Source organism: Lactuca saligna, chromosome 3 (genome assembly GCF_052625555.1).
Source record: "Lactuca saligna cultivar CGN05327 chromosome 3, ASM5262555v1, whole genome shotgun sequence".
Taxonomy (NCBI): Eukaryota; Viridiplantae; Streptophyta; class Magnoliopsida; order Asterales; family Asteraceae; genus Lactuca; species Lactuca saligna.
In genome coordinates this window covers 220,457,637-220,481,316 of record NC_136419.1, presented here as the reverse complement: position 1 = coordinate 220,481,316, position 23,680 = coordinate 220,457,637, and the positions used below count along the sequence as shown (strand labels likewise).

General features: G+C 30.7%; 1 protein-coding gene across 1 annotated transcript; it reads left to right on the top strand.

The window, feature by feature from the left end:
- The first annotated feature begins 10,231 nt into the window (after positions 1 to 10,231).
- Positions 10,232 to 16,144, top strand: LOC145037850 (shaggy-related protein kinase epsilon-like). The gene is made up of 13 exons (XM_078986594.1): positions 10,232 to 10,547; positions 10,964 to 11,209; positions 11,303 to 11,395; positions 11,827 to 11,886; positions 11,988 to 12,260; positions 12,337 to 12,411; positions 13,108 to 13,164; positions 13,265 to 13,405; positions 14,304 to 14,354; positions 14,437 to 14,532; positions 15,126 to 15,209; positions 15,350 to 15,452; positions 15,884 to 16,144. The coding sequence occupies exons 1-13, from the start codon at positions 10,488 to 10,490 to the stop codon at positions 15,949 to 15,951; spliced, it is 1,407 nt and encodes a 468-aa protein (XP_078842720.1). The 5' UTR covers positions 10,232 to 10,487; the 3' UTR covers positions 15,952 to 16,144.
- Positions 16,145 to 23,680: the final 7,536 nt, after the last annotated feature.

Sequence of the window (23,680 nt, the reverse complement as noted above, 5' to 3'; positions counted from 1 at the left end):
CATTTATCATAACTCAAATATCACTATAACATGGCTAACATACTGGGGAAACTACTTACTTGGTTCGGCCGATCACGCACGCTGCACTCTCCTCTTTTCCACTCTTTAAAAGTGTTAACTTTCATTTTAATTTTAATTTTTTACAATTTCCTTAGTTTGAGTCCCAACACACCCGTGGGTGTGCCTGAATCCTTCAAACCAAGGCTCTGATACCAACTTGTAACAACCCGATCTTCTAAAGAATTTTTTTTCATTTTTTTTATTTAAACAAACATTTCCATAAATTTTTTAGTAATATAAATCATTGTTTCCAAAATTCATAACGTTAACATTTTATTACAAATATCAGAGTGTTCGCTCAAACAACTGCCATAAAGGGAATGCACGTCGCACCATCAAGCCTTATCCTTGCCTTTGGGATCAGATGTACCTGAAACAAAATCCACAAACTATAAGCTAACTCTTAGTGAGTTCCCTAGAGCATACCCGACACATAATCCACATAATACATATCACACTAGCTATAAAGCTACATACATCACATAAGCCATGCATACAACATATAGGGATGTTGTGGGCTCGTCCCCAAGGTCTTACTCCAGCATGCCATGGGCTCCCCACATGGTCTTACACCTAAGTGCCATGAGCTCTTCCATGGTCTTTAATAGGAAAGTCATGGGCTCTCTACATGGTCTTACATCTGGTTGTCATGGGCTCTCCCATGGTCTTTAGTAGGAAAACCATAGGATCTCTGCATGGTCTTACATCTGGGTGCCACAGGCTCTCCCATGGTCTTCCATACAAACATAACACATATACAACTAGCATACTTCCTAGTCTATAATCAACTATCATGTCTCGAATATGACTTCAACTAGTGTAACACATATCATAGAATGGCCCAGCCTTGGTTCTTTAGACCCATTGGTATGGTGAAAAGACTCACCTCTTGAATGCTGAACCGACATGCTAAATTCCAACATATCCCACCTGTTGTTCCAACTCAGCCGCCTATAAACATTAATTTTTCACGATCCCGGGATACCACAATTACCCTCACGGTCAACAGTAAAGTCACCAGTCCATGTTGACTTCAACTCGTCGAGTGGACTCAACAACTCGCCGAGTTAACCGAATAACTCTCCAACTCGTCGAGTTACATAAGTAACTCCTCGAGTTCCCTTAGGACCTGAAGACAGAAAATTCATTCAATCTGAAAACTCTACTCAGGCTGAACACTCAGAACGAAAAACTCATTTGTCTGAAAACCCTAGTTCTCCACCGAAAACACCTTGAATCCCCAAAACAGGAAAACCCCACTCGAATCGCCGAGTCGGATAAGGGACTTGACAAGTTCCTTCAGTCCCTTTCATGTTTAGCCCTTTTCAGTGGGATCTAAGGTCCCAAACTCCAGATCCAAGCTCTTCTGACACAAATACCACGTAAAGTTGCAAACTTTACGTGCATGCAAGGCCTTTTAAGGCTCTAACGTACAAACTAAACTTATAACAAGGTTTTTGAGTAAGGGAAGGGGCTAAACTGAACAAATTGAGTAACTTTATGCCATTGAGGACCTAGAGGGGTCCAGATCTGGAACCATATCCTTGTGATAGGTCCATATCCAAATTTGACTCCCTTATGCCCCAAAAATGGTCATTTACATTCAAGAGGAGAGATCTAAGAATCTACAACTCAACGTAACGACTTTTTACCTTAAAATGGTGGCAAATATAGTGTAGATGTCGAATCTAATGTGTTCCCTTCTTGCTTCTTCTTCTAAAGCCCTTCACCAACACCAAAGTTGGTTGATCAAAGCTCTTACTCTCAGTCAATAGGAGTTGACTCCACGGCCAAAAACTGCTTTCTCTGGGTAGAAAGGTGCTAAAGGAGGCCATAAGGGGCAGGTTATGATCCTTATATAGGGTGCAAACCCTCAAATTAGGGTTTTCTCTCTACAGCTCCTACTCGCCGAGTCGCGTCTTCCGATTCGTCGAGTAGGTCCTGACCCCCGTGTTCATGTGTTGACCTTTACTCGACGAGTTGGGGCATCCAACTCGCCGAGTCCATGCACAAACCCTAAAAATCCATGTAAATTACTCAATACCTAAAACAGGTGTTACACTCCCTTTGAGGATTCAAAGTCTATAAAGGTTGTTAAACACTGATTCCTCTTTGTTGCTTGTTTTCTTTCCAAACTTTGCAAGAAGATCCTTGGTGGGTATAAACTTGGTTTATATTTATTCAAATTTTAAAGTATGTCGTTGCTAAATCTTATGTTTTTTAAACTAATTTTGAATAAAACCCCAACAATTGGTATCAAAGCCACCTTTCAAGTTTGGTTAGATTTTTTGATTTTTGGAAATCTTAGTTTTTAGAGAATATGGATAACTTGGTTTTGCATAGAAACAAGTGCATACATATTTTCTATGACAACTTTATAATTGTTATTTTACGTGATAAAAGTTTTCATGCATCTTTTATCATTTAAAGTTGTCTTATAAAAACAAAGGTTGTTTAATGTGTGTGTTGATATGCATTTTTGTGCATAAACTAGTCAATGACCATTGTGTTTGTTGTGTTGTTGTGTTGATTGTTTTATAAAAATGGTTGTAATAATTTATTTATTCATATGTTATGTGATAAATTAAATAGATTAGATTTATTGGTTTATTTTTGTAAGTAATAAATTAGTTGTTAAAAATAATTTATTTGTACAAAAAACGTAACAAGAAATTAAGTTGCAGTTATTTTTGAAGACCAAAGAGCAACTTTCGTGATTAAGAAACATGGTAAAAGTTAGTGACAGTCTCTGAGAAGTGTCGCTAATGCTGTTTCCTAAGGATTGTTGGACTTTTAGCGACAGTTGATGAAATATTGTTTTCCGGAATCTTTTCCAATTTTTTGCAAGAAATAGGTGTTTTCTCAAGTGGAAGTTTCTACAACAACATGACAATAACATTTTTTGTCCCTTAAAATGTCCCTTTAGGAATGAACTTGACATTTTTTGTGTTGGTTCAAAAGAAATGTCATTAGCTGGCTACGTTTATGCACACATAATTTTATGTATGTTGTGTTGTTTATTTTATGCATTTATTATGTGTTGTTGATAAATTAGTTTTTCACATGCTAAAATATTTTTGGACAAAATAAACATCACATGGAGTTTGATTTTCAAGATTTATAATGTTTGATATAATATGTAACAAGTTATTGGTCTAAACTAAAATCCGGTTTTATAAAAACGTTAATAATGTCAAATTTTGAAATACTCAAATATAAGTTTTAAAATGGTGATTTTTATAATTTATACAAACTCCATATATATAAGTAATAAAATGAAGTTTCATTAAAGATATAAAAGGTTCAAATGCACTCAAAATTAATAACGAGTATTAAAATTGAATCGTGTTCAATTATATAAAAACCAACTTTTTATATAGAACCTTTAAAAGTGATTTTCTTTTGAAAAGTTGTACCATGGTTTATTATATGCATATAATAACTATGATATCGTATGTTTTTAAAACTAGAATTATAAAACATATAAATGACCCTTTTACAAACCTCAAATCTATGCAATCGTTTTTTAAGAGCACTCGCACATCTCTTGTATACACTAGTGGGATAAATGATACCTAACAGCTTAGTGTTATCTTTTGATGGTCGAGGTGTTTTCGCGATTTCTATAACCAAGTTATAGGCCGATTACACAAGTTTTGAAATTTGGATGATTTGATCGGAAATCTTTTGTGATAAAGGATAACTAAGCAAGTGAGTCCCGAGGCATAGATGGGATCAAACATGTCTAACTAAATTTGTTATTAACGATCCCATAAATTTAGGAATTATATAGTAATATATAATTGATAATCAATATCTACTGGGTTGAATTCAAATAGACGAGATAGATGATACCCAACTTTTTTTTTGCAACTTTGATCCTAAACTTTGGTAATTAATGTTTTTGGAAACTAAAAGGGTATTAATTATTAAAAAGTTTAAATATTGAAAACACGAAATGAATTTTATTAAAATTTTGTAGTTAAATAATCCATTCTCATTACCATGAATTGTCGTTTTCTTTAATGACTTAATGAAACAATAAAATTTAATAGATATAACTTCAATGAATGGTTCATGTCTTAAGAGACAATCTCGTGAGAGATACAAAATTGTATACACTTAAAGCTCCAAATCCTAAACTATTTGCTTTGAGCAATAATCCTAAACATGATTCCTAGTGAATGCATCACCGTGATGTTAAATATATTTCTAACATTAAACTAGGAATAGTTCAAGCCAAAAGAGTCACCTTGTGTGATCTAGGAGACCCATGTTTTATGGAATAAACACCTTTAAACCCAAGAAATCCAATAAGGCCCATATAAATAGATCTTGTTTCTTTTGTGGGAAAATTGGATACTAAAAGAGGAACTGCTCCTCTTATCTGGAAAGAAAGTATGGAAGAGACTAGTACTTCAGGTGCTCGACTAGCGACCAAACTGCAATGATTTTAAACGAATGGCTTAAAGGAAACATACCTAAAACTGAAAATTTTACATCAACCCTAAAAATTTACGGTTTTGGGTCAGCTCGAGCACACCCTACGTACATCTTGTATACGCCCAACATACTGAAAAAAAAAATCCACGCCTCCTTTAATGAGCTATGTACAATGTACTCAAAGAGTACGCCCCACGTAATGGACCAAAATGCAAACATTTATATAACTTAAGCCATAAATGAAAATACCTGGGAACACGGGTGTTACATAATGGTAAAAAGAAAAAAATGCATAATTAATTGTCTTAATATTGGGGGTTCTTGGGTCACCAGTTCAATTATCGTCAAAGAGGAAATTTTGAATTTCTTCTCCACCAAATTTAATGAAAGCACTCCAGTTCGACCTAAATTTGTCAATAAAAAATTCATGAAGTTGTCTCAGTTTGATAGTGGATACCTTGACATTCCATTCTCTATAGAGGAAATCAAAAATGCAGTTTGGAATTATGGTAGTGATAAGGCTATGATGCTTGGCGGATTCACCTTCAATTTCATTAAGGAGTTTTGGGATACTCTTATAGTCGACATTTTTAACTTTATAAAGAACTTCGAGTTGACCAAAAATATTAGTAAAGGTTGTAATGCATCTTTCATCTCCCTCATACCTAAATGTAAGGATCATCTATTCTTGAAATGCTATAAACCGACGAATTTAATTGGAAGTATGTATAAAATTTTCTCTAAAACTCTTACTTTAAGGCTTGAAAAAGTCATCAGAAATATGCTTAGCCCATATCAATTGATGTATATTAAAGGGAGAAGCATTATTGATGGTTCACTTATTTTAGATGAAGTTTACTCATGGGCCAAAAAGATAAAGAATAAGATTTTAATTTTTAAAGTTGACTTTGACAATGCGTTTGACTCCCTCAATTGGGTATTCTTGGATCCCATTTTAGAACAAATGAACTTTAGTGAAAAATAGATAAATTGGATTAAAGGTTGCTTATCTTATTGTAGACCTTTTATTCTTGTCAATGGTTCCACCTCCAATAAATTTCCTATAAAAGGGGTGGGAGGCAAGGCGGCCCCATTTTTGTCTTTTCTCTTTGTTCTTGCCATGGAAGCCTTAAACATTTCATTGTCTTTTCTCTTTGTTCTCGCCATGGAAGCCTTAAGCATTTCGTTAAAAGAAGCTTTTGAACAATATATTTTCCAAGTTATTTCTATCCCTAACAATGGGCCACATTTATCTCACCTTCTTTACGTGGATGATGTTACTTTATTGGTGAATGGTCGAAGTTAAATTTGATCAATCTTAATAGAATTCTTAGATGTTTTTTCATCGTCTCCGATTTGAAAGTTAGTCTTCATAATAGCAAGGTCTTTGGGATTAGAGTTGACGATATTGAGCTTGAGCGCTTTGCTAACATCTTAGGTTGTGAGCCCGCAAACTTTCCTTTCACTTATATTGGGCTCCCTATAGGTGCCAATATGAAGTTATCTAAGCATTGGACTCCTATTGTTGATAAATTTAAATCAAAGTTATCCAATTAGAAGGCAGATAACATTTCTTTTGGTGGAAGGCTTATGCTTGTTAAGTCCGTCCTAACGAGTCTTCCACTATATTACGTTTCTTTATTCAAGGCTACAAAGAAAATTATCGATTTTTTTGAGAGAATCAAGAGGAGATTCCTAAGGGGAGGTAAATACAACAAAATAAAATTCATTAGATTTCTTGGAATGCCTTGGTGAGGCCCAAGCATAAAGGTAGTTTTGGTATTGGGAGTCTCCGATCCTTGAATATAGCGCTACATGCGATATGGTGGTGACGGTTAAAAGTTGAATAAAAAAGCCTTTAGTCTTCTTGTATTACTACTTTACACCGCATTTTGGGTATCGATGGCAAGTTGATCGCTAAGTACAATCTCCTGGGGACTTGGTTGTTGTGACATCCCCAATTTCACAGCCAGAAAAGACCGATTTGTTTATGCTTTGTTTTAAAATCAGAATAATCTTTTAAAGAAAACAGTTGCGGAATTTGTTCCCAAAACAAAATATGATAAGAATTTATCAAAACATTTCTTTAAAGAAATGTATTTTCATTAATATAACAAAATCTCGGGATGTCATGTTCCGATACAGACCAAAAGCATAAACAGTATAAAATAGACCTTACAACAGTTATTTATAACTACTGATCTATAATCCAAAATCTCTCGTCAAGTCCACCAACTTATACTCTTGTGCCATTACCTGTAGTGCAAAGAAAATTGAGTGGGTTAGGCTTGGGAGCCTGGTGAGCATATAGGGTTTTCAACCCACAATGATATAATTATTATATTTAATCATCAAACAATCAACCCAATTACCCATCCCCATTATCTTCGTTTAATATTCCCTAAAGATATTATACTAAGGGTCATCTCCTATATCATATTTACCTCTCATCTCCTTACATCTTATTTCCTTATATGTTTGTTCCTAAGAACTTTTCCTAAGGATCATCGCCTACATCGCATAGACAATACTAATTCGGGGATCACTCCCTCAATATGTGTCTAGTAAGGGTCAGGGTATCATCGCATGATTACGTAGCCACAACATCGCCTGGACTCGTAAATCATAATAAGGGTTAAACTATCATTGCATGAATACGCAGCCACAACATCGCCTGGACTCGTAATTCATAATAAGGGTTAGACTATCATCGCATGAACACGCAGCCATAACATCGTCTGGACTCGTAATTCATAATAAGGGTTAGACTATCATCGCATGAACACGTAGCCACAACATCTCCTGAACTCGTAATTCATTACCTATCTATCATTACCTAATTATCATCACCATTATATCCTCACATATCTCTTATCACATTATTTCATCACACACCAACTATTTCATCTACCCATGTTCTACCCAACATATTTGTAGATATACATTACATATACAGTTTAAAACTATTTAAAAACCTGTATAAAACATTCATTCAACATCTATCTCAAGTAAACAACAATATATAAACACGTAACATGTATTTCATAGCAAATACTTCATATCCTTGTATTAGAAGAAAATAACCACACACTCACACATATAAACAACAATATATATACACATAGCATGTATTTTATAAAATACTTCATATCTATGTGTAAGATGAAAGTGACTATACACTCACTTGATCAGAAGATGATCGGACAGCACTACGACTTGCAAAAGTAGTATTCTTTGGTAGATCTGGAAGATCTTCACACACCGGGCTTCTCGCAGGCAGAGCTTCGGCTCGGAAAGTCTTTTCTTCTAGGGATCTTCGGGCTTCAGGACTTGCTTCGGGTCTCAGGATGATACCGGGGCTCAGGGGGGTTAAAATAGAGCTTAGAGAGAGTATCTGGAATGGGAGAGATGAGAAGGAGCAACCAAAAATCGGCTGACCCTCGATTTCTATTTATAGGGTGAATTTTCTGGGTTTACCTCGTGAGTTTCTAATATTCACCTCTTGAGCTCAATACGTCATTACGTTCGTCATGGCCACTTGCCCTAGAAGACGTCCATCATCTGTTCACCTCGTGATCCACTAATGCTCACCTCGTGAGCTCTGACACAGCCTTGGGGTTCACGCCCCGAACTTCAGAAATTATAACTTTCGCATACGAGCTCCGTTTTCGACTTTCTTTTTATCCACGCGTAGGTGAGATTATGCTCTACAACTCTCGTTTAGACTCTGTTGGCTAATTTTGACTTTACTTTTAATATATTATAACTCTATTATTTTTAGTAGGCCGGGACAGGGAAACTCCATTATAAATTCATTACTTCTTCATCCGACTTCCGTTTTCGTCTGTCTTTTTTACCATTGGACTACTATCGATGAGATCTTCAATTCTCGTTTAGATTATTTTGGTTAAATATCGCTCGATATCATATTCGAACTTCAGGATGTACACTACTAAGCCGAAACATCGAAAAATCATAACTTCCTCATACAAAGTCAGATTTGGGCGTTCTTTTCATACACACCCTCGGTTTAACGTTCTACAACTTTCATTTAGATTACTAAGGCCAAATATCGCTCTAACATAAATTTACTATTTACGTTGCGCTGTGTCGTGCCGGTTTCGTCGCGAAACTTCGACAAGTCATAACTTCTTCGTTATAACTCGGATTTCAACGTTCTATATATGTACGGATCCTTGTAACATATACTACAACTTAGTTAAGATTATACATTCTAAATAATCTTCTATCAAAAAGTCATTTTTAACGCTTAACGTTTCTAAATTGACTATCCCGGATCTACGGGCGTTATAGTAGTCTATTTCAAAAATCAATATTGATTTATTAGATTGGCTATTTCTATTGACAATCTCTTTGAAAGGAAGGTTGGGATAGGAAATAAAAAACTTTCCTGGAAGGATAAATGACATCAAAATGTTGCTTTCAAAGATGTTTACAAGGAGTTATAAAATATAGAGACTCATAAGAATTGTTTGATTATAGAAAAAATTCAGAATTCTAGAAATGAAGGGCTTTGGTTGTGGAAACGTCATCCAAGGAGAGGTGTAGAATCCACAAGTTTAATTGCTTTCAGCAGTTTCCCTTTTTGTTGATCTTGATTCGTGGCGATGGATTATAGACTTAAGTTGTCAGTTTTCTGTTAGTTCTTTGCGAAGCCTCATGACAATTCTATGTTTATCGGTATTCCTTTGAATGCCATTTGGGTGAACTGGATCCCTATAAAAGCTACCTGTTTTGCATAAAGTGTTTTGCTGAACAAAGTCCATGTTGCTAACAACCTTGTTTTGTGTGGAGCCAATCTTACAGCGACATCTTGCCCCTTTTGTTTGATTGAAAGTGAAAGTGTGGACCATTTACTACTTGGTTGTTGGTTCTCAACCTCTATTTGGCGCTAGTTTGCTACTTGGTCAGGTCTTCTACCTTTGACCCCTTCGTGTAAGGATGATCTCACTTCCATATTGAATATCACTGGAAAAAAGATAAAGAAACTCAGGCTTGGGCTCATTTATATTGTCATTTGGGCGATTTGGAAATCAATGAACTCTCTTGTCTTCAAGCAAATTAAATGCTCTTCCTCAACTATGGCGGATGATATTAAACTCTTATCGTTTAAATAGTTGAAGCATAGGGCTAGATTTAATTTTCTGGATTGGGAAATCTAGTGTTGCTTATCTAGGGGGTGTTTGACTTGTCTTTTAGAATGACAAAAGTCCTTTTTGGAAAAGTTATAAAAAATTAGGTTTTCCTAACTTTTCCAAAAAGTCACTTTTCATTCTATCTAAAATCCAAAAATAGTTTTTAAAATGTATTTACCAAACATCTTTTACCCTTTATCTTTTCCAAAAAGAACTTTTGCATTTCAAAAAGACAAACCAAAAACCCCTTAATTTGGCTTGTAAATTATAACATTCTCTAGGATCTTGTTAGTTCTTAATAATATCAGACATTCTAAAGAAAATGTGGCAAAGTTATAAAAATAAGAAAGTAGAGGGTAAGAAACGAAACAAAAGAAAGAAAGGCTGTGGGTACCCAAAAGAATATTCCTGTAAGAAGGGCATTTTCGGCACAGCAAATTCAAAAGTCATTCACTAGCATCCAATGTTACCTTAACTCACATCCGTCGGATCAAACAATCATCGTGAAATCGGACAGCGGAGAATGAAAGTTTGACTAGTGTACAGAATGAGGTAAGGAATGAATGATTGGCTTTTTCAGGTTTACACCTTTGACCAGAGGGAGAGAGATTGCGTCTAGAGAGAGAGTGAGAGGAGGGAGAAACAGAGAGATTTAGAGAGAGAAACTTGAAGAAGAAGGTGGGGGAGGGTTGCGTGTGGTGTCGCGAATTCCTCCTCCACGGCGGGGGCGGTGAAAGAGTGGTTGAAGTCTTCGAGATTTTAGAGGAAGTGATTTCTAGAGAGAGAAAGCGTGGAGTAGGGAATTAGGGTTATGATTTACGAAACATAATGAATGTGATGCGTCGTCTGAAGAGTATAGCTTCTGGTCGCTCGTCCGTTTCAGATCCTGTGAGTTTCTATCGGTTATATTTGATAGATAGTTGACGATTTAGGAAACATACGAGAAGTGTTGATTTATTTTACAATTAATGAACGAGGAGTACTTGTTTCTTCATGAGGTTTATTGACATTTATATGCTACTACTTGAATTTTCATGGTATTGGAATGGATTTACTTCGATTTGTTTGAAATGCTGTGTGATCTCTATTACTATTTGCTGTGTTGCTTTTATTGATGATGAGAGATCAAAAATTCATGCGCTTAGGAATCATCGAAATGCAGTTTTTTTTTTTTTTTTTTTTCCTGTAAAGTCTACTGTTCAACTTGTCATTGTTTTCAGAAAATCGACATAAGTTTTTTTTTTATTGCTTATAGTATCCGAGTTTCAACTGTGCATCTAATTATGAACTTGATGCTTTTGCAGGGTGGTGATTCTAGCATTAAAAGGGTAAAAGTTGAGCAAGAAGTAGAATCAAATGTTATTGATGAACCACAATCAGTAGAAAAGAGTACAGAGGGTGTAGAGCAACCAATGGATGCTACATCTACAGATATGGCTGCAAGTACATCCAACACATCTTCTGTTCCAAAACCTGAAAAATCTGACTATGACGAGCTTCCAAAAGAAATGCACGAAATGAAAATCAAGGAAGATAAATCTGAAGACAAGGTAAAATCCAAAATTGAATTCATATGTTACTTGTAGTACTAGTTAATCAAACTAGTAATATGTTAATGCTTATGATGGTTACTTGTAAACCAGGAAATTGAAGCTACTGTTGTCAATGGAAATGGAACTGAAAAGGGTCAAGTAATAGTGACTACTGTTGGTGGTCGAAATGGACAACCAAAACAGGTGATAATTCTTTAGTTAACTATCTTATTTTTTAAAATCTTATACAATGCCAAAGCATATCCATTTGAAAAGGCTGAATTACAGGAAATAGCAACTTCTCACCAGTATGGGCAAAATACCGTATTTGTTACCTATAATACCAACATATTTTATACTGAATATACCAATATGTAACTTGAAACTTGTTATTTGTACCTAAAAATTTACCCATAATTGCAAAATACTTATATTTTTTACACATACGTACAACACGTACCTCCGTTTATTTTACCAATAACAACAATATGCAACATAAAACTTCTAAGTGTTTTCCTATCTTCTGGTTATATATAGTAAATATGTTACTATTATGGGTAAACAATGTAAGAACCTTCCTATTTGAGACCTTATGTGTAACAGCAACACTTATTATTGAATCTTTTTTGGTGTAGACTTTGTCTTACATGGCAGAGCGAGTGGTTGGCACTGGTTCCTTTGGAGTTGTTTTTGAGGTATTTTGATATGAACTCAATTTTTTATAAAACAGAAAGCATGAATCTTGAAATCCGAAGATAAATGGTAACTATTTAGTAAACCTTTCTTTCTATTTCAGGCGAAATGCCTTGAAACTGGGGAGTCTGTTGCTATAAAGAAGGTGCTACAGGATAAAAGATACAAAAACAGAGAACTTCAAATTATGCGATTACTTGATCACCCAAATGTTGTTCCTTTGAAAAATTGTTTTTATTCAACAACCGAAAGGAACGAAGTGTACCTCAATGTAGTTTTGGAATATGTCCCTGAAACAGTGTATCGGGTGTCAAGACATTACAGCAGGATGACACATCAGATACCTCTTCTATACGTACAATTGTACACATATCAAGTAAGATTCTTACATATTCTTGATTTGGCATTTGGGCTTTAATTAATTATCTGATTTGACATTTTTCTTGATTCAGATTTGTCGGGCTCTTAATTATATACACTGTGTGATTGGTGTATGTCATCGTGATATTAAGCCACAAAATCTATTGGTAAGATCTTCTAGCATATTTGGCATGTTCATTTATTACATGAGCTATTTTTAGCTATGAGGGTAAGGATATTTACGTCTTTTGCATAGACGATAGATCAGAACTAGTCCCTGTTTCATAACTGTTTTCATCTTTTTTTTTTTTTATAATGTTTTTTTTTAAATCTCTTAGTTTATTGATTACAAATAAAAATTGTTATATTGGCCTAATATGATGTAAAATAGATATATAAAAAGTCTAAAACTTACAAAACCTATTTTATTAATTTATAAAAATAAAAATGTAAGTAAAAAGAGTTAGAATACGATGTTACATATAAAACTTATAAGACCTATTTTGTTAATTTTATTTGTTGTAAAAATTGTACACATACTATTTATTTATTCTAATTTAATTTCAAATATCTTTATTTATATAAAAAAATAAGTAGATCTAAATTTATATATACTATTTAGTTGGATAAATTTAATTTCAACTATATTGATTATTAATCTCTATAAAAAAAAATCAGGACCCATAAATAAGCTAAGTGAAAATGCTTTACTATAGTGAAGATATCTTGAGGTTTCTGGCTTGTTTAGTTGGTGCTGATGTGGCACAAAAAGCTTTCCTATTGTGGATGCTCTAAAAATCAGAGGCATTGATTTTATAGCTATTTCTGAAATCGATACAATAATTTGAAATCTTGATTTGCAGGTGAATCCACATACTCATCAGCTTAAGTTATGTGATTTTGGGAGTGCAAAGATGTTGGTAATGACACTTAAATCACTATCTTTTCCCTAATTAGAAGTTTCAATTAATTAACAAAAAGTCAAATTTTGACTTTTTATTTATTTTACTTTAATTGCAGGTGCCTGGTGAACCAAATATTTCTTATATCTGTTCAAGATACTATCGAGCTCCTGAATTAATCTTTGGAGCAACAGAATACACAAATGCAATTGACATGTGGTCTGTTGGTTGTGTTTTGGCCGAGTTACTACTGGGGCATGTACGTAATTTAATCTAGATTAAATTACAAGAATGGTCCCTGTGCTTTTTATCTTTTACAATGTTTAGTCCAGAATTGGAACCTTTCAAGGTTACAGGGACCAAAAGCGATGTGAAGCCATGAAATATGGATCAAAATTGAAAATTATTTTGGTGTTTGACTAAACACGGTAAAAACTAGAAAGCATGGGGGACCATTTTGTGTTTGTTCTTTGTTTTATTCTGTTTTTATATGTAACTTAGCTTTAAATTAAATTACAAATTGGACCCTGTGCTTTCTAACATTTACTATGTTTGGTGTTTAGTCCACAATTGAAATCTTTTTAAAATTTGGTTCCTGTTTCAAGGTTTCATATCAATTTTGAGGTTCTCTGGACCAAAATGCGTGTGAAGCTTTGAATTAAGGACCGAAATTGAAAAAACTTTTGATATTGGATTAAATATGGTAAAAAATCAGAAAGCAGATGGATGTGTATTGCTCTTAGTTTTATTTTGGTTTCGTATGTAAATTAGTTATAGAGTAAATTACAAAACTAGTCCTTGTGTTTTCTAACTTTTACCTTGTTTAGTCCATAATCGAAACCTTTTTTGTTTTAGCTCCTTGTTTTATGGTTTCAATATATTTTTTGGTTCATATTTTTAGGAATCCGGGACCATAATTGATGTGATCATGTGAAACCTTGAAATAAGGAGTAAAGTTGAAAAAGTTTCGATTCTGGAACTAAACACAGTAAAAATGAGAAATCATATGATCGACCATTTTTGTAATTACTTTTAGAATCACTTTAACTTTCTGTTCCTTTTTTTTTTTTTTTTTTTTTTTTTAATCTGTGTGCACTTGTGGCTTAGAATTTTTTAAAAAGCTTTAGCTGATCTTTATGAGTTATGGACATTTACAGCCTCTTTTTCCTGGTGAAAGTGGTGTGGATCAGCTGGTAGAGATTATCAAGGTACTTTTATGTTTTTTGTAAGTGGTAAAAAATAAAAATTATATTTTATGATGCTCTTTTTAACATTTATATTTTAATTTAGATTTTGGGAACACCAACGAGAGAGGAGATCAAGTGTATGAATCCTCATTACACAGAATTCAAGTTTCCACAGATTAAAGCTCATCCATGGCATAAGGTATTCTTTCTAATATAAACATCGATTGATTTTAACCAATAAAAAATGGCTATAAATTACAACACCATTACTTTAACCAATATTTTTTGTTTCTTAGAAATATACCAATTAGAAAAAGGGTATTATGAAATTATTATTGCTATAAATCGTTACTGTAATATAAGTTGATAACAGAATGCTATAATTGGGAAGATTACTTTAAATTTAATGTCACATTGACATTTCATCTAATAGTATAGCAATAAATAGAAGAAATAGCGATGCACTATCATTTTACAACTTTATATCTTTATTTGATTTAATAGTATGTATAGCATCCTATTTCATTTCTTTCTATAACAACATTGTATTCTCATATGATATTATAGTATAGGGCTAGGGCTAAATTGTTTTTTATATAACATCCTACTTTCATTTCTTCTATTATTACATCATTATATTTTCATTTGATTTTTATAGTATAGAGCTAAAGGATTAAATAGCATTTATTTGTGTATCACAGCATATCCTACTATAATTTCTTTCCATTTCAGCATTATATATGTTCATTTATTTGTGTATTTCTTTGTATTACAACATTTTATTCTCTTCAGATATTTCACAAGCGAATGCCACCCGAAGCAGTTGACCTTGTCTCACGCCTACTCCAATACTCACCAAAACTTCGATGTAGCGCTGTAAGTAAATATTATTTTCCTATTTCTTTAAATAACAAGCAACAAATCCTGTGAGCTGTTTTTTTTCTTCGTTTTAGATGTTTTTATAAAATGTATTAAATTATAGGGATATTGATGATTTTTTTTTTTTTTTCTTTCAGTTGGAGGCATGTGCCCACCCGTTTTTTGATGATTTGAGGGAGCAAAGCACAACCTTACCAAATGGCAAACCCCTTCCTCCACTATTCAATTTTACACCACAAGGTACATACATCGTCATCACTATCTCTGTATTGCTATATTAAAGGCCAAATGCAAGAAATAGCAACCTAATTTCATTTATTTCTCTACTATAGGAAATGAAAGTAGTGGCAAAACTTTTAAAATTGTGCTCATTTAGTGGCTTAACTTTTAAAATTGTGCTCATTTAGTCACTAAACCAATAAAATAAAGTTATAAAAATGAACACAATTTTAAAAGTTAGGCCACTAAATGAGCACAAAGCCAAACGTTTGGTTACCTTGTAAGTTTTAAAATGAGTCAAGTGACCAATTGAGCACAAAGTCAAAAGTCAAGTGACCTAAACCCTAAAAACTATAATGTTATATAATAAACAAAAGTATGTTGCTGTTTCTTGTATTTAGTAGTCTTTTCCTTAAAGAAAGTTAGTAACTAAGACTCTCAAGCTTTTACAGAACTTGCTCATGCATCTCCGGAATTGCTTCAACGCCTTGTACCCAAACCCAAACATGTGGAAAAATGAAGGGTCTGAGTTTTCAACAAAAATGGAGAGGGTTGCTTGGTTACTGAAATATGTTAATGTATTTGGTAGTGATTATACGTATAGGTATGGTTTTTTAATACAATGTAGCTAAGTTTTCCGTTTGGGCTTATACACTTTAATGTATACTCTTTTGCACCGTTTTTTTTTTTCTCAATCTTTTTTGCCTATGAAATGAGTCTCTCTCACATTTCTTCTTTTTTTTTTTTTCAATCTTTTTTTCCTATGAAATGAGTCTCTTTGTCACTTTTAATGTATACTCTTATGCTCGTTTTTTTTTCTCAATCTTTTTTGCCTATGAAATGAGTCGTTCTGTCACATACTCCCATTTCATTTTTTTAAATATATGTTTACTTTGTTGTTAATGGCAAAATTATAATAAAAAAAAAAAAAAAAGACAAAAATAGCATTTTGAGTTTTTCCATGGGTAACCATGAATTTTGCACGAAGTTGTTCCTCTCAATTTGCAGCATCTACGTGCGACTAACATGTCCTTAGAGATAGCTTAAGCTTAGTACGTGTAGTCAAATATGGATGGGAAGATCACAATATATAATTCATTTGCATACTTAGGATCTTGTTTCATCTCATGTACATGACATCATCATTTCGTCAAACGATACATAAATGGCTAATACAGTGCATCTCACTTGTGCCACACATGCATTATATCTAATTTCTAAAGGTAGCTAGCCCTCAAGCTTAAGCTTTAGGAAACGAAAATCTTCTAAAATGTCTAACATTTTTCAACGTTCAACTTTCAACATATGACCTATATTAATGATCCAACATCTACAATCTTATGCGTCTTAATGTTTGAACTTAGTATACAACAATGACAATGAGTCCAAAACATCGTTGCAGCTTTATTTTGCAACATAAACTGCATTGTGTGATTCAACTTTTCAACCTTAAGCTCATATACTTCTTCAACTTTAGAACTTGATGCAACGTTACAACTTTAGAAATCAACACTTCGTTTCAACTTTAACACAATATTTTACACTACAAATTTTAACTTTTGAAAAAAACACAACATTTCACCCTTAAATCGACGCAACACTTCAACTTTGAAAACCAATATACTGTTTCAACTTTTAACCACACACAACGTTTTAACCTATGAAAACGACTTTGTACGGTAAACCACTAAAATAACATAAAATTTGAAATGTGCAAGTAATTTTAAAGTAGGTCATTTTCCCTGTTTACAAAGTCTTTTTCCCTGTCTATAAAGTTAAAATAATGTGTTGAAAAAACTTGCTTATAAATAATAAACCACTAACGTAACATAAAAGGGAATTCCTTTTTACACACATCCTATTTTCATCCTTACTACACACCATTCTACCTTGACCTATGACTTCCTATTTTGTTCACCAATCTAATATTACACAATTTAATGGAAGCCTATCTAATCTATTATTCATATATACGTCATCCATCTACAAAAAAACTAATGCATTACCTTTTCAAGAAAAATGTTACACGCCTCTTTTGGCTGTTAAGAAGCCACGCAACATATAAACCATTTTTATTTTATTTTTATGTATTTAATGGAAGCCTACCCCCTAATCTAATATCCATATACACGTCAGCCATCTACAAAAAACTAATGCATTACCTTTTCAAGAAAAATGTTACGCGCCTCTTTTAGATGTTAAGAAGCCACGCAATATATAAACCTTTTTTATTTTATTTTTATATTTTTAACTACCCTAACATATATCAAACTTTTAATATAAAGCTTTCAATTTTATGATATATATTATTAAACCTTGACCTAAATTACTTTTATTTACTATAATCCTAATAATGAAGTATTTTCCAGTGACCTCTATTTAATTTATATTATATCGAAACAAAATAGAAATAAAATATTGTGATATCAACTAAGTTTTAATTAATATCTTGTGATATCAACGTTCATTGATTCTTTGTCCTTTCCATTTTTTTTAATATATGTATTATTTTTATTTGTTTGTTACATATCCTTTTAATTAGCAAAATACAAAAAATCAACTTATTCAATAATATTATATTTTTAATTTGCAAAAAATAAAGGATCAACTTATTTAATAATATTAAATCAATTATCTAAATTATTTAAAATCATTATTTATTAATATTATTTTTTTATATTTATTTTTTTATTTAATTATTTTTTTAAATTTACTTGCCATTTTATTCGAATATGTAGATATAATGTGTTTTTTTTTTGATGATTTTTTGTTTATCTTTTTTTTTTTTTTAACTTTTTGATGTTCTTATTCGTTTATATTATTTGATTTTAATTTTTTGAAGTTTTATTTTGTTTATTCGAAACTCACTGTTAACAAAATCAAATCATTTGAATTTGAAACTTTTTTTACAGCTCATGAATTATATTTATTAGTGTGTTTTTTTGAGTGTTTGTGTGTGTGAAAAAAGTGTAAAGAAATATATGTTCAAACATTATAAAAAGTTTAAAGAAAAGTTGAAACAATAAGAAAAAATTATAAACAATATGACGGCGGTATCGACGTGACACTTAATGGTCGGGGATTCGATGGTCCAACGATGACAACTTGGTGGTTCGGTGGTCCGGCGAAACGACGATGAAATATAACTTCTAATATTTGGTTTTTATATGTATAATCATTTGATGTATCAAATGCCTCATATTTCAACGTTATCGTCAACGAAATATTTAATCAACTTTTTAATATTTTTTTATTAATTTTTTTTAATTGGTTTGTAATTATATATAAAGTACAAAATCATAAAATATACCCATAAATTTTTTGAGTATTTTTCAGTAAATATAAAAATACATTGCAATGCATGTTGTAATTTACTATATTATGATTTAATAATTTAACGTGGTATATATAATTTGTAAAATATAATAATTTTATATATTCGTTCTTTTTAACTTGTTTAAAAAAAATAAGTTTGAAATAAAATATTTAAATAACAAAAAGTAAATATAATTAATCAATTGATAATAAAAATATAATTATTAAATAATAAAAGTAACAATAATAATATAATAATTAAATAATAAAGTTTATGAAATAATTAGGTTGTAACATAAGGATTAGGTTAAATTATATGATAATAATTATAAAAAAAAGTAGCATTGAATTGGATGATGTAATATAGTAGAGTGATGTGCGTATATAGGTTAGTATGTAGTTTGGTGTGTTTAAAGTAGAATCCGGAAACAAAATAAAATAGTAAAATATGATTTTAATCTTTATTGTTGAAAACTATTTTATTTTAATAAATAAATAAAAAAGAAATAAAATAAAAAAGTGCATAATAAAAACAAAAAGATGAGTTTAAGTCTTTAAATGTAGTAGAAGATAGCTAATAAAATTCAATCAATAGATGATTAGTCTAGGTCAAAATAGAATGAAGTGTAAAAATAAAAAACCTTTGTTTCTATATATATATATATATATATATATATATATATATATATATATATATATATATATATATATATATATATATAACTTTTTACTGAGTTTTTAAACAATTTTATTATTGCACGTTTTTTGACAAAATTTTGAAAACTTAACTTTTTTTTATTAATAATAAAACGCATACATTAAAAAAAAAAAGAATAATAGACTTAAATTATATAATAGAAATATATTTATTATTAGGTTATATACTTTGTAAAAGAATAGAAAAGATTTATATGATTTTTAATAATAGTTTTAATATTTTCTTTTTGAAATGATGTATTGAGATTTTTTTTTATTTAGTATTATTATTTTATTTTACAAATATGTCTCTTAAATTTATTTTTATAATATTTTTATTAATATACGTGTTTATTAACATTATAATTATGAGCTTTTAAAAATACAATCAATTTTTCTTAAAACACATTAAATGACAAACGCGTTTTAATATGTTTTTTTTTTTTTTTTTTTAATTTTATGTTATGTTTTTTTTATTTAATGTTATGGTGAAGTTTTGTATTGCATTGTTTGCCGTTACAAAAAAAAATAGTTTTTTTTTTGTTTTACTTTTACTTTTTAATGTTTGCTTTTTTTTTTTCTTTCTAATTTTGGTAATTATAATCATTGATATGTAAGTTAGTAAAATTTAGAAAATAATTAAGTTAGTAAAATTTAATTGAATATAACAAAACAATAATAAAGTTTGAAAAAAAAAAATTAATGATTTGAACAAAAAAGATTTCAAAAACTTATTTTCTATATAAAAAAGTTTTAGATATGTGTTATACTTTTTTTTTTAGTTTTAGAATATATATATATATATATATATATATATATATATATATATATATATATATATAGAGAGAGAGAGAGAGAGAGAGAGAGAGAGAGAAAACAAAAAAATAAAAGAGATATTTTTTTCAGAACACAATATAACTAAAACTTTATATTAATATCAATGGTAAGTTAATTATGATTTTAAATAGACATAATAATAAATTTTTAATAGAATGGAATGTCTACAACACTACCTTACATTTAAACTAGGAGAGCTCACCTAACCCTTGTAAACTTAAAAGTCTCCTAAAACAAGTTTTCTTGCATGTATTTAAAGTAGAAGCCTCATAAATGAAATGACAACGTTTTGTCTTACATGCATTTAAAGCAAGATACGCCTCCTAATACACATTGGGGTTGGATAAAAAGAAATCCCAATTTACCATATAGACACCCTAATTAATTTTTAAAATATTTTTATTGGTTGAAATTGTGTTGTTTTCCAAAAAAATTGATTATAAATAGTTAATTATTGATTGATTTTTTATAAATATATTAATAAGGTGTCCAAAGGGTGTTTAGCAGCACCTTACACTTTTCTTCGGTGCATTTAAACCTTAAAACACTAGTAATGTGAAGAGCCCCACCTAAACGTTTATTTGAGTATTCATACAAACATCTTTTCTATATCTTAGGCAATAATAAGACATTGATCTTTCAATTGCTTTCTAAACAACCAAGATTAGTAAGAGTATTCACACACACAAACCACCGTATAATAATTAGATTAAAAACAAACACTCCACATACAAGAGAATGTTGTCTTCATCACGACATTCTCTAGAAATACCAGCTTGTTCTCAAAATAGAATAAGATTTTGGAAGGGATAAACAAAGAAGGAAACATGTTTTGAATAAATGGGAAGATATAACTTCATTGATTAAGGGGGTGTTTGGATAGGAAAAAAAGAGGTGTTTATTGCTTATTCCCACAATAAGTTAATTTAAGTGTTTGGATTAAAATTCAGCTTATTAGGCTAAATAAACTAATTTTAATAAGCATTCCTTCCCATGCTTATTGCTTATTGCTTATTCCCACCACAAATAAGCTATAAGCAATAAGCTAAAAATCTAATCCAAACACCCTAAATAGAAAAGAAGAATGACCCAACACCTTCATTTTTCCTTACTTCACCAAAAGGTGCGTGCATAACTCTACCCTAGTGACTCCATAGGTAGCAAAGTGTAGAGGTTATTGATGTAAGGATGGATAACAAAATAGTACTCCTTGAGAAGCTAAATTATATGTGAGCAAATGTTAGTAGTTCAAGTTTATTTTTTTAAAGTTTAAGAATATGTTTTCCGTGAGTATATGTTTGCAGTTTAACTTTATGTTATGTATATATATTTTGAAGTCTAAGAATATGTTTTAAGAATACATTTTCTTTTCCATACTTTTTAAGTATATGTATTATTTTCCCTTCATATATGTTCGTGCTTCTGTTTCATGCATGTTATGTGGGAAAGATAGAATCTTCAACAAAACAAAGTTTACAAAATTAAGCCACGTATATTTAATATTCGTCATTTTATTCCAAAAAATCAAAGTGCATGAGTTTCAATATGTTAATAAGAGAAATGTTTTAAGAATACAATGCTATATAGTGATGGTGTGATAGATAGAAAGACGTAAAGAGAGAGATGCCATAGTCATTAAAAACTCTTCAAGTCAAATTGAGTTTAGTGGTATTTTTTGAATAAATGAAACTTTTTTTACCTTCTTTAAGACAACCCTCATGCAATGTCATATCTAGGTCAATATTTTTATTTTTATTTTTTGATAAAAGAACAGGCTTTGATATGTGACAATTGTGTTTTTTAACAATTTTAAAAATTAAACAATATAACAGGCAAGAAAAAAAATGTAATGATATTTTTTGAAAAATATCCGAAACTTTGTGTCCCCTTCTAGACATTTTCTCTTATATAAATACAACATTTAAACTTAAAAATCAATGGGAAATTAAGTAATGTAACCGTTATAAATGAGTTTTTCAAAGAAAAAATATATATATTTTTTAATTTTTGAAAAATATCCACTTTCTCTTCTTTCCGTAGTATTGTTCATATTCCATATTTTAATTTTTTTTCAATGAAACTATATTTTTTTTTGGGATTTTGAATGTTACATTTCAAAACGTTTAATGTTACATTTTTTCAATAAAATATCTAATTTTATGCACCAATATCGTATATAGTTCACATTATTTTAATTTTATTTTATTTATTTTTAATTTTATTTATTTGTAGATTTAAGAAAAAACAAATTTTTTCTCGAAATTCCAGAATTCCAGGTTTTGTTTCTTGAAATCCAAAATTCAGTCCAGAATCCAAAGTGTTGGTTTGGATTTTGATCCGAAATGTAATTTGTTAAAAAAATGTTTTTTCTTGGTTTGAAAAACTCATTTCAGACCCAACATTTATTTTTACTAAAAATGAATTTTATTGGTTTATTCTTCAAAATCAAAATGTGGTTAAAATATGGTTATATTATTTAATCTTACATATTTCAACCTACAATGTTTCATGTCATGTTACTATAGAATCAACTTCACGTCTCAACTTGACATATCTATTTAACAACTTAAAACATACAACTTGACATATCTATTTAACAACTTAAAACATACAACTTGACATATCTATTTAACAACTTGAAACATACAACTTGATATATTTATTTAGGATAAAACTACAAATTTGTTTGCAAAAATCTTTGGATGGGATCCAAAAAGTTTCCAACTTGCACAGAAATTTTTGAGCATAAGGACTAAATTTGCAGTTTTGTCATTTATTTAGAGAAATTAAATATCTTTTTAACTTTTATTCCTATAAATTCTTTTATCCATTTAAATAATAACATTTATCATATTATTATGATAAAGCCAAATTCTGAGATGGCTAATCTCCTTTCTACTAACAAAATTAAGAACACAAACCGAAACAAATTTCTTCTCTATTGATCTGATGCAATTGACAAGCTATTTATAATGAATGAATTAAACTACCTAATCTAAGAATTGGAAGGTGAACTTGGTATTGGAAGTAAATGGGTAAATTAAGATCCTAAGAAAAAGGAAACATGATCTACACTAACTGCATGCAAGGGAATTGGAACGAGGTTGTATCATATTATCTTAAAATATCTATAAATTTATTAAATGTTACATATCAGTATTTAAATGATAGGATGATATGTAGAAACAAAATACGAACGACATTTAATTTCTCTATTTATTTATAAATAATTCTTTTACCAAACTAAATTTTAATTTACTTAATTTTTTAATGTGAAAAAATAGGTATCGATTTAATCGCTATGATTGAGTAGTCAAAAGATGTACAACTTTTTAAGCATAAGGTACATGTAATAAAATCACACTTCTAAATTTAGCAATTCTTTCTCTGGAAAAATAAAT